The 12,445-nt window shown below is 41.7% G+C and overlaps 1 protein-coding gene across 1 annotated transcript; it reads right to left on the bottom strand.

Moving 5' to 3' along the window:
- Nucleotides 1-1,118: 1,118 nt before the first annotated feature.
- NMUR2 (neuromedin U receptor 2) lies at nt 1,119-8,313 on the bottom strand. Its single transcript, XM_010719160.3, has 4 exons — nt 7,444-8,313; nt 3,041-3,125; nt 2,207-2,332; nt 1,119-1,378 (listed from the first exon to the last, which is right to left on the bottom strand). The coding sequence occupies exons 1-4, from the start codon at nt 8,158-8,160 to the stop codon at nt 1,119-1,121; spliced, it is 1,188 nt and encodes a 395-aa protein (XP_010717462.2). The 5' UTR covers nt 8,161-8,313.
- Nucleotides 8,314-12,445: the final 4,132 nt, after the last annotated feature.

Genomic DNA, 12,445 nt, shown 5'->3' with positions numbered 1-12,445 from the left:
GAGCCTTCATAGATCTCTGACCTCTGCAGTCCACCATGGGCAGGTGTAAGTTTTGCTGAAGCACAGCCACAGGGCTTCTCTGGCAGCGACAACACATAAGGATAAGAAGCTGCTGCAAACTGCAGGACATGGGGTACAGCAGGGACCAACCATAGCCCACCTGCACACAGTCAGACTCAACTCAGTTCAAATGGACAAAAATATGCACAGAACTAACCTGCGAAGGCTGCAGACCTTTGAGGTACCCTCCAGTATCCCCATTTCAGACAAGGGAACATTGTCAGCCTCCAGGAATGGTCATTTCACAGGTAATGCATACTTGTGGCATGCTTGTACTATTTCAGCAGTCTGACTGTTGCCAACTATGGTGTGAGGAGGGACAGCAGCAACTTGTAGACTTTTTAGAAATAACCCATGTTAGGGTAGTTTTTGACAAAGTGATTTGAGGGATCAGTCACACACACACACACACACACGTTTACTTAGTTCAGAAAGCAAAAGTTTGCTTTACGTAGTTTTTGGTTCCTCCTTCCTTTGGCCCAGAAATAGCAGTTTCTCGATGCTGGTGCCTGATGTTTATCAGCCCAGCCCAGGGCTCATTCATATATACTTGATCATATTGCCAAGAGAGGCAACAGCTGCATCTCAAGGCTACAGGAGAGATAAATGAGAGCAGCTTTGTTAAGTCAGATGAGGGCAGGTGGGGCTTGTCCAGAAAGTTGCCCCAGTTTAAGCTAAGTAAGAGCTGACCTTCAGGCTGGCACACATAAAGGCTCTTGTGCAAGATTTGGATAAGCTGTGTCTCTCCTGTGCTGCTAGCATTGGGAGTGTGTACTTTTGTAGAGTAAGTCTTTGCTGCAGAGTTTGCAGCCAGGAAGCTGAGATTTCCAGCCCTCCAGTTATCTTCAGGGTAATAAAATATGTCCCTTCCGACCCAAACTATTCCATAGTTCTATGATTAATAACCTGCTAATGAGCCTCCTCATTCATTCACTCAACATGTCAGTCTGCAAACTCTTCTTGCTGAAATCAGTCTACCAGGAGGCTGTCTTCCCTTTCTATTTCCCACAGTCATTTTCTTCAGCTTCCCTCCCTTGGATGCATCACACCATGGCAAATCACAGTCCAGTGGAGAGCTGAGAACTGCTGACAGATGTCCTGTTGGTGCCAGGCACACTTGTGTCTTCTGCAGAGTCCACGAGATTGTGGTCTTCGATCATGAAGATGCTCTGCTGGGCAGGAGTCTTGCTGGCAGCATGCTTAGAGGCCCAGTGCTTGCAGCCAGGGGAGATGACGCTGAGGAACGCCATCCTGAAGCGCTGGGACAGCAGGTTGTAGATGATGGGGTTCACAGCAGAGCTCAGGTAGAAGAAAACACCTACGGGGAAAGGAGGTAGAGAGACCTCATTCATGGGTGGAATTAAGCAAGAGGAGAAAGGAAAGTGGCAGATATTATTAGCTAGATCTCTCCATCTCCAGCTGTTCAAGACCCAGCTCTCTCGAGCTGTCCCGACCTGCCTGCAGCACAGCCCTCATCCCCACAATGGGATCTGCACAGCTGGTGCCCCATCACAGCTGCCATGAGATAACTTCCAGACAAGGGGAGCTAATTTCTCTCAGCACCCCCAGGATGATTGTGTGAGATTGAATCTGTCTGAGCTGCATAATGGCCACATTCAGTGTTTTCCCATGGCATACTGAAAAGAAGCGTCCTCCTTGAAAAAGCTCTCATTTTATGGTTTGTTGGGCCATAAATGTTTGGTTGTATCACTCAGCTCTGGGCAGGAGGTAAGTCTGCTGCCCTGCCATTCGGTAAGGTTTCCTGCAGGATGATGCCTGCTGCTGTATATTCATTAGAAGCAGCTGAATGACAAAAACATTCATTTCTGAATGTTTCCAAGATGGAAAAACAGCTGGTAATGATGCATAATATCCTTTTTCTTTCTTTTTTCTTTTTTTTTTTTTTTCTCTTATTTTTTGCAAACATTCAGACAACTGTACTGGACAACGTCATGAATGCTGCAGAAACTTGCCAGATGTTCTTATTTAAGGCACAAGTCTCATCACTGTCTACCAAAACCAAGAAGCTTTTTTATGCATGCCTCATGTTACGTAACAATAAATGACTACACACTTCAAGTAAAACACAAATACTGTGTTCTGTTTTTTTGCCAGCACCTATGGAAATGGAAGAAGAAAGCTTTACCTGACACCACATGAATTAAATTGAATACATTAGCCAGAGGCTCAGTCCATTCCACAACAAAGCTGAAGAAAAGGCGATCTATATGGAATGGAGCCCAGCAAACAGCAAAAACCATCACAAGAACAACTGCCAAGGAGAAAGAGAAGAAAAGTTAGTTGATTATGCAAGGACACGGTTCAACTGCCAGTACAGAGCAAAGCTAGTTGAGAAAGTTGGATGAAAGATTCGGGATGAATGAGAACGTGTTCTCCATGCAGAACTTGCCCTCTGCTGACTCCAGTAAGGATTCTTGCAAACCTGTTCCAGGTGGGTACTGTGAATATCTGTGGGCACAGTTGTGGGCACAGAAAAATAAGCTGATTTTGGAGTGCAATCTCTTAGTCCTAGAAGGTGACTTAAGCTGCCTAAGAGAATAATGGAGCATAAAATATTGAAGCTGATTTATGTTTCCTGCATAAATGCCATCTCAGTAGCAAGGTGAACTCTGCCTTAAACATAGCCCTTAATTATAAAGTATTCATAGTGCTTCAGGGTAGTTGGAACACCAGTTGTTGAGAGTGCTGTCCAGTGTATGAGTTCACCTTTTCCTTGGGAAGGTCTAAGTGTTTATTTTCACTTTGAGAAAGAGGAAAATTTGATTATGAGTCTTTTGATCACTAACCATAATGTGCCAGTCTCAAGCCTATTGCTTGGTAGCTTTCATTTCAGGACCTGGTCACTGAATATTTCACTAAAACTCCAAAAGGTTTTTATGTATAAGTTCCTCAGCTGTCTGAAGTGAACATGCACGTATTTACCTATGCTAAACAAAAGACAGAAGGACCCACTACTTACACAACATCTTGGTGACTGATTTTCTGGATGGTCTCTGAACATTCACGGATATTTCCTCTGCGTCCAAAGATCTGTCTCCTTTCAGCTGCCAAAGGGAGGGAGGAACAAGAGGGATTAGATAGGAGATGACAGCCCCACAGTGCACACTGCTTTTGGTATTTTTTACAGCTGTAGTTTGAGTTTAAGAGGGCAAAATTTGAGACAACCCAGAAATCGCACTGAAGTTTCAGTTTTAGTCTACACTGAAGGTTGAAGCCTCAGGTTCCAAACAATGTGCAGATTTTGTATACCTGAGAATGCGTATTAACAGCAAATTGGTATTGCAATTCCACATTCCTCTCTCAATGAGTCAATATTTGGTTCACAGTCTGTTCAATTTCAGCATTATTTTCTCTTCTAGCAAAATATTCTTTGTTTGTTTTCCTAAAAGAGTTCCCCACAATTAAACACAAAGCAATGATCCAAAAAAAATGCCCAGAGAGGTCTTAGTGAAACACAGCTGTAATCACTGGAAAGAATTGTGTACGATTCCAAGGAGTTCGTTTCATGCCCTGAGTGTTTGGACTAATTGATATTCCATCCATCTGATGAAAAAGATCCATATATACTCTATAGCAGGCAGCCAGTGCACGCAATCAGCACAGATCCAAGCACCCACTGCTCAATTACAAGGATTTATACTTTCGCTTTGTTTTCTTTGGTTTTGTTCGGTTGTTGTTGTTATTTTAATCAGTTTTCTAAAAAAAATAGATACAAAGAACAACAAAATGCTTCTCCCCCAAATGCTTCTCCCCCCACACGCCTATGGTGAAAGCACTGATGCTTTGGAGATGAACAAACACTAGATAATCAGGATGAAAACACGTTTTTGCTTTGATTATAAAAGGAATCATCTATGAAGACTGCATAATTGCACCCAGCTTCTTGCAGAGAGGGCTGCTGATTATACTACATCTTCAGAGCAGTGCTTTTTTAACAGAGAGACTGGAAACTTTAAAATTTACATGGGGAAGAATATCAGGAATGAGGGATAAGATAAAGATCAGTCTGGGCTTGAAAACACATGAGTTGTGCCATTTTCTTATCCATTTTCTTTCCTGGTGTTTGATTGACAGTATTTATCTGTTATGTTGTTGTAACACCAATCAAAGAGAGCTTCTGCCAATACTTTATTTATTAGTAAAACCAATAAAAGAGAAACACATGCAAATTGAATTATGTTCAATTATAGTTTCCCACGTTATACATTATTCCCTTTTGTCACTTTAAGTCCTATTTGCTGTTGCTTAAGAATAGGATCAGCCTATTTGTAACACATCTGGTGAAAAATGTCTGTTTTGGATTGATTAAATTCCCTTCAGTGGTTTTCTGCCTCAGCAGTAATTTATCCCAGGAATATTCTGAAGCCTGGTAGAATACAGTGCTCTGATGTTGAAATGAAACAGAGGCACACGTATCTTTATTTTTCACCCTCCTCTTATCATTTTAATGATACTTTAAGGCTCCTCTTCAGCCTCCAGTGGTAATATATGGGGGTGTAACTGGTAAGAACAGCTCAGCAGTTGCAATTTAGTAGAACAATGAGTTAGGAGAAAGGAAAAAAGAAATGAGTTCATGGCAAAGCCTGAGTTCATGCCAATGGTGTAATAGAAGTACTACCAAGGTGGTGGTTACTTTTACTTCACTGTGGATATACGAGGCCATATAGAGTTACCTGGAGATGGATGTTACCCAGTCACTGCAAGAGACTTAACAGTGTCTGGAGCAAGAAGTTGAAAATAGGATTTTAACTTTGACATCTTTATTAGCTACAGCATTTCATGTTGGAAGTCAGCAGGCAGGGTGAAATTAGGGCCTCACCTATCCCCGGACAAAGATGATGAAGCCATTCAGCAAAAGCAGGAAAACATTTTTCAGTTTCCTGCAAGTTACTGACACAAACAACGATCAAATGTTCACTCTAGGTGATTAAAAATGTGGTGTTTAGAAGGTACATGCCTTCTACTAGGGCATGCAGTCCTGCCAACCTGAGCGATTTGTCGGTGCTGTTGGGACCCAACTGCTGAACTGCCATTGCTGCCCTGTGTGTTCTCAGCTCACCTCATTGCAAAGGGAAATGTGTTAGTGGGGACAGGGCTTGCATAACTCCATGTAAAGGGGGAGAGAACTCTGGAGGTACAGTACTGAGCTCTGCACAAATTAACCAAAGGTAGCCAACGTCAACAAGTGGTTCTGGTTTTAACAGCAGGGTGTTTGAGAGACAGAAGAGGTTTTGATGAGAAAATCAAGAAAAGCTCCACAGTGGCAAGAATAAGTTGCCTTGACTCAAAGACAGTTAAAATGTGCCCAATGTGACAACAAGAGAAGTGTTGGACTCCTAGAAGAATTTTGCTTAGATGTGGTCAGTATGGTCACATCTGGTCATCTATTTCCCTCTATAGGTGTCTCAGGTAGGTGGGTAATCAAGCTTCTGGACGCTCTGCACTCCTCATTGAATATCAAAAATCCTAACTACCTCAACTGCTGGAACTATCTATTGACTCTTACATTGTAGTATTAAACCAGAAAGTTGTAAAATTAAATCCAGGTTGATCATGAGGCAATGGTGATGAAGTAACCTGAAGTCTTTGCTGGCCATGAATTACCTCATGAGAAAGATAAATATATACATATTTACTTTTAAAAGTAATAAAATTAAGAATTAAGTCATTGACCATATGACAGAGTAACCTTTCACAACTAATGTGTTACACATGCTTCCTTCTCTGTTTTATCCTGAGGCACAAACTCTGGAGCCTTGACAAAGCTTGAAGGAGAAACTATATCAAGAAGATGCCCTTCCACAAAGTCAGCTGGAAGTGATGCCTCTGCCTGCTGAACTGGAGCTGTTTGCTGAACTGGAGATGTTGTTCAACCTTTGGATCAACTCTGAACTTTTCCACTGCTCTCTGTGAGCAATGTATGGCACTCAGGGGATTCTGTAGTGTTGCTGAAGCTTCAAGGTTTTCATCAGCTGTGAGTAGAGAAAAAAAGTCTTCTCTTGGAAATCACGCACACACCATTCCCCTGTCATTTCTGTTGAACATAAAAATGAAACCTTTGCCCAGCACAACTTGGAATGCAATGCAGACAAACCAGGGGGTTAAAATTTGGAAATAACAATTGGATATACAGGAAAGCAAAGGCATATGCAATAAATATTGCAGCCCTTAGGAAAGACAGCTTGAACAAATCTGTCAATAAACAGATACCCCTGGATAGCAGCCCTTGTTTGGCACCCGGCTTCTCTTCTAGGATGAGGATTGGGAACTGTGAAACTATGCAAAGATTTCACAGAAGCCACTGAAATGTAGTTGCTTCGAAGGTCTTCTGTTTGTATAGATTTCTGGTAGATAATCCCTATGGCTTTTCCTGGGTGGGGAAAAATTGCTTTCCTGTCATGCCAGAGAGTAGTAAATACCAGCCACAACAATAAAATGGTGTATGAATTAGCACAGATTTGGTTAAATTTCTTGCACGTTATTTGGGAGGTTAATCAGTCTTTACAAGCATGTTGCATTCCTTTCTTCCTCTGTGATCAGACACAGCATTTTAAACTCTAAATTATATTCAGTGCAGTGAGATAGGATTCATATTTCTGAAATGAATGTAACATAAGAGAAGAAAAAAAAACACCGACTCTCTATGATTAGCAACACTGGGCTACACAGGTTAATAATGCTGTGATGCTGGCTATTTTCTCCTTCTATTTAAATAATGACAATTGGCAAAGCTAGTCTCTGAAAAGATCCCAAATGTGAGCTCTAAGGTAGCCTTAATCAGTGTTGAAATTGTGCTATAGTTATCCAAAGAGAAGACTGCTGAAATTGCTGGCTGCAGCAGCAAGGTAGCATTTCAGTTTGTGACAGCTTTGTGAGTTTTAACAACTGAATATTAACATCCTCTCCAGGGAAGGAAAAAAATAAAGTGGTGTAATGGAAATTCCACAGTCACAAGAAGAGGGAAAACAAATCATACACAGGATTCTATCACCAGCCCACTCCTTTTCATTCTTTTCACATTTTCCTTCTGTTTTATTTCTTTCTAGTCCCTGTCACAGAGGTGTAAATCTCTGAGAGGCTGGAATCATCAATCTACACAATGGGATGTTTAAATAACATTCAAATGTGAGGAGCAATATGTTCTTTTTTAAAAAAGGTCAGGGTATATTATTCCAAAGCATAGCTGTATCCTTTTGAGAATAGGATTGCAGCAAAGAAAGGGTGTTTCCAGGGGTTTCAAAAGGACACATATTTATACATACATCTTTTTGGCAAGACAGATGGGCAAGAAAATGTTGAAATCACAGACACAAACACACAAGTATGGGTTACAGAAACACTGAGCACTTGAGCAGGACTTACTCTTAGCCCCATCAGATAGTACAGCACACTTATGACCCCCATAGGCAGCACATAGAAGAGGAAGGAAGTAATCTGGACAATCCAGTTGTAGATCCACATGGGCACAACCACAGTGCAGGTGGCAGAGCCAGGGACCAGGGTGCCGTTGGGGAAATACTGCAGCATGATACCATGGGTGCCCGTGTTGGGGAGGGCAAAGAGGATGGAGAGGACCCAGAGCACCACGATGGTCCTCAGGGCACGCTTGCGAGTGCTTTCCAGCTTGGCACGGAAGGGATGGAGGATGGCAAAGTATCTCTCCACGCTGACAGTGGTGACGCTGAGGATGGAGGCGAAGCACACCGTCTCAAAGAGAGCTGTCTTGAAATAGCAGCCGATGGGACCGAACAAGAAGGGGTAGTTGCTCCACATCTCGTAGACTTCCAGAGGCATCCCAAAAAGTAGCACGAGCAGGTCTGACACGGCGAGGCTGAAGAGGTAGTAGTTGGTTGGGGTCTTCATGTTCCGGTGAGTAAGGATCACCAGGCAAACTAAGAAGTTACCAATCACCCCAACAACGAAGATGACAGAGTACACCAGAGCCACGGGCAAGAACAGATGGCTGCGTTTGGGCCCGCACAGGAAGGCTAAATAATCCTCAGTGCTGTTTAAGTACCTCCTGAAATGTTCCTGCAGAGCAAGGTGATTAAACCAGGAGGAATTGCCGATCCAGGCCATTACTGGACCTGCTGAAATGTCCCACAGCTGATATCCAGCCTTCTTTAAGTCCCTCTGTGCTAGTTCGCTCACTTTTTGTAGGGAGAGGGAGAGAGGAGTTGTCTTGCCAGATCTAGATGCACAAAACCACGGAGAGATGAGTGTTTGCCTGGCTTCGGTTGAGGGTTTGCTGCTGTAACAGCTGTTCCCCTGTGAGGAGTCCCTAAGCCAGAAAGCCCCTCCTTTCACACATATTCATTGGCTCACTAAGTGCATTAGATTATAGAGTAAGAAAATAGGTTTTGGCTACTTGTATTACCTCCTGTAGCAGATACATTTACAGAATGAAAGATGTGGGATTCAGAGAGATGGGGATGTGAAATATAGGATGAGAAGCTTGCCGTGAGACGCTTGTATTTGTCAAGTGGTGGGAAACCAGGCACAAAAAAATTGTGTTCATACTACATCCTGCTATCCACGAGCACAAAAAGAAGATCTGGCATGATTTTATCTTTCATATCTCTGCTGATTTTTATTCTGTTTTCTGCAGCAATAAGTACTTGGAAACAGAGTGTGATTGGCAGAAAATCGTCCTGTCTTTGTAGTCATTCCTGTGCAATGACATCTATGTGAAAATCTACACAGTTTCAGCCTCTTTTTAAGGAGTACATATATTTTTTTCTCCTGAAATCTGACACTGGGTTTTAATGGCTCTTCTCACAATACAGTATTTTACAGCTTTTATAAGGGAGCATTGTGTCAAAGTGCACATGAAATTTGCACTGAAGGTTGGAAAAAGGACTGATAGGAGATTACAGAATGACGGAATTTGATCTCATTTGGGGATCAGATCAGAGATCTTTCTGAAGATCATATTACTCCAAAGATGTATTTAATGCCTCTAGAATGAAAGTTATTGTATGCTCGTAAATTGCTTTTTCTTGAATGAAAGCTGTTCTGTAAATGTACTTTCTGATCTACAAGAACGATGACTGTGTCACAACAGAGTATTTAACTCCTGATTAGTTCTTGATCCTTTGTTGAGATGGTGGCCTCAAGTTGCACCAGGAGAGGTTCAGTTTGGATGTTAGGAAACATTTTTTCTCTGAAAGAGCAATAATGCAGTGTCACAGCTGCCCAGGGAGGTGGGGGATCACCATCCCTGGGGGCGTTCCAGAACTGTGGAGATGTGGCACTGAGGGACATGGTCAGTGGGCATGGCGGAGGTGGCCTGGGGATGGATTTGGGGATCTTAGGGGTCTTTTCCATCCTTAATGATTCTGTGATCTGTGACAGAAGGCATCACAGCTAAGTATCTTATCACTTTCGAACAGTTTCTCCTTCCTGCTTTAACTTCTGGATTAGTAGTGGTCCAATAACTTTGAAAGTTAAAGAAAAATGTTGTAATAAGCACAGTTGTCCTCAAAAAATAGCAGCAGGAGGTAAGGAACAAAGGTCCAGTCCCACTGCAGCATCTGACGTGTGGAGCTCAAAGGATTTTTTTTGCCTTATGACTGAGCATGCATTTAAATTATTAACGGCATCAAGCATACCACAAGAACTATGCTAAAGGACAGAAACACTTTTCCTGTAATAACTTTCACACCTGCTGAAATTGTCTCTCACATAAACTATCTCCATTAAAAAGAATCTACTGATTGATTCTAGCGTTGCACGGAGGCATTTTGCTCAGCACACCAATTGGCTTGGGGAGCTGCAAGTGTGCTCCTTTGACCTGCTTCTGCCTTCCTGAGGGATTCAGCTGGAAAAGATTCCTTTGCTTTTTAACAATGTCAAAATAATGTGAATTACATCTTGAACTACTGTTGGCACTAAAAAGGGAAATCATTGCTAGAGTGCTGGGTTGAGGCTGAGACTGACTATGTCAGAGTTCTGTGGGAGAGAAACATTGCAGGACTGAACACCTTCTGCACCTCTGCTTAAATTTCAGGGTTTTTCCCCCCGTCTCTCACTGATATCTCATTTATTTCTATTCCTCCTTTTTCTTTTTTTTTTCCCTGTAGGTTCCATAGCATCGTAACTGAGGTGAATAAATACTTCTAAAATAGCCACCAAATTGGTCTGTGTTTTGATCCACATACATTAAGCACTCCACAGAAACTGAGAAGGAAACTTGAGATCTGTTCAGCTTGAACTCAATCTTACAGATAAGGAAATAAATTGGTTTGAGTTATTACTGAAATGCCAACAAGGCAGCCAGGCTGATCTTGAGAGGAAAATTATGGGCTGTAGAAACACAGGAGGGCACTTGAAAGTGTGGATGTGCCACCTGCACCTACTCCCAATTGTTCTTTCTTCTGGATACTTTCTGACCCCACCAGGGACGTGATGCTGAGTGGCTGTAAGTGTAAGAGCACAGGAGGAAACCAGGACTACTGGTCTATCAGGCCACTCCTGGAACCGTGTCACTATGACCTCAATTAAGTGGCAGATGGAGAGGACAAGAAGGGCCAGGAGAGTGGAAAATACATTGCAGTTCATTTCTTGAAGCTTTATTCAGTGTTCTTTATTGTATCTATCCAATAAGGATAGGAGGATATATCTAAAAACTAAAGTTAAGTTCTTGCTCTGCATGATTAGAAATATTTTATTTTTACAGTTGAGATGGAAAATAAATATAGATTTTTCCTTTTGAAATTAATATTAAAGCATCTGGGATTTTTCAGTTGAACACACACTTCATTAATGTTTGCTGTTCTGCACTAAAGGAGGATGCTGCACTGTGAGCTGGCTGTAGAAGTGTGCAATTTCAAATAAGAATGTGTTAGTTAATGTAATGTAATATTTACCTGACTGTGATGTGTGTTATGTAATGTACATGAATGCAGTAATAATAATGCTATTAATATTTAATAATTTATTAATTATTCCCCTGTTATTAATACTATAATAATACTATTTGGCAGGATAAAAGCCAGACAAGTTTTTTTTGGCACAATTACATCCCAATCCTATTCTGAGTGTGCCAGTATCTCCTCAGGCATTGACTACGCCCTCACTGCTTGTGGCATTTCTCTTGCCACATTTAGGCTATGGAGTCTTTTCCTTAGCTAATGTAATAGCACCATGGCACACCACTGTGTTCCATTAATGGCAGCAAATTGCACATTTAAGAACAGGTAAATTCAAATGCTTCCATGTTTCCCAAAGCCTCTGCAAGGGCACCAATTACCAGCTATGTATTAGGTTAGTAAATGATGAGCAATTTTTTATTTCAGGGAAAATTGGACATATTCATAAAAAGAGACAGAGAATGGTAGAGGTAATCAAGAGTATAACAAATGCAGAAATCCTTCATGGGTCATGCCTGCAGAGGGATATATTTTGAAGAAATATGGACCATTTTAATAGTCTAATTTGAAGTTGCTCATCTCAGAATATAGAAATCTACTCATGCTAAACAAGCTTTCGAATGTTTACATCTCTGTGGTTAGGCAAAGGTTCCCCATCCATCTTCATGCAACGTGGCTGTGGAACTGGGAAGTATGTCACTGTGCTAATGCTGTGCTGTGCACTAATTAATTCTGTTGATTAGATCACATGCAGTACTACACCAGCATATCTGCTTGGCATCCTGGACCCGAGCTGACCTCTTTGGACAGCCTTGGGACATTGCTCAGGGTCTGCACATGGAGCCACTGAGCAATGTGAACTGCAGGTTGATGTTAAGAACTCGTACCAAGAACCTCAGACCCATACAAGAAGAAGAAGATGCAAATTAGAGGGCACAGAGTTGGTAAGCAGAAATATTCAGCTGCACTACATCGTATGTGTTAACACAATTGCCCCACTCCCCTTCTAAATCACATACAATTTATAACTCCTTGGTTTGACTTTTGTTATTATTTTCTCCTTTGAATGTTCACTGCAGTAGCTACAATGTGAGTTGTTGTTTTCCTAAGTATTCAGTATAACATTCAACATGCCACCAAATGCATAGATATATTTGGTATGTTTTCTCTCCCTCCAGGCTGGAGGAGTGAGCTGCACTATAATAACAGTTGCATCTGCAGCAGTCTTTCTATGCCTTATTGTAAGTTATTTCAAAATTATCTAGGCTCTTGGCAGATAGCTTCTCCATGGCTGTGCGTGATATCTGAAGTCCCTAGGATATCAATCAACACAAATAAGAAGAGGATTTCATGACTAAAGTGGAAAATATCAAGGAGCACCTCTCTGCCTGGAGCACCTGGCAATCTGCAGACACTGTAGACTCAGGCCACTTCAGGAGTAGAACCCATTTTATCTAATTTTAGAGGTTAAAGACTGGTTCTTCAGTTCTTTA

Source organism: Meleagris gallopavo, chromosome 15 (assembly GCF_905368555.1).
Source record: "Meleagris gallopavo chromosome 15, MGAL_WU_HG_1.1, whole genome shotgun sequence".
Lineage (NCBI taxonomy): Eukaryota > Metazoa > Chordata > Aves > Galliformes > Phasianidae > Meleagris > Meleagris gallopavo.
The sequence above is the reverse complement of the archived record's forward strand: the minus strand, read 5'-3'. Positions and strand labels throughout refer to the sequence as shown.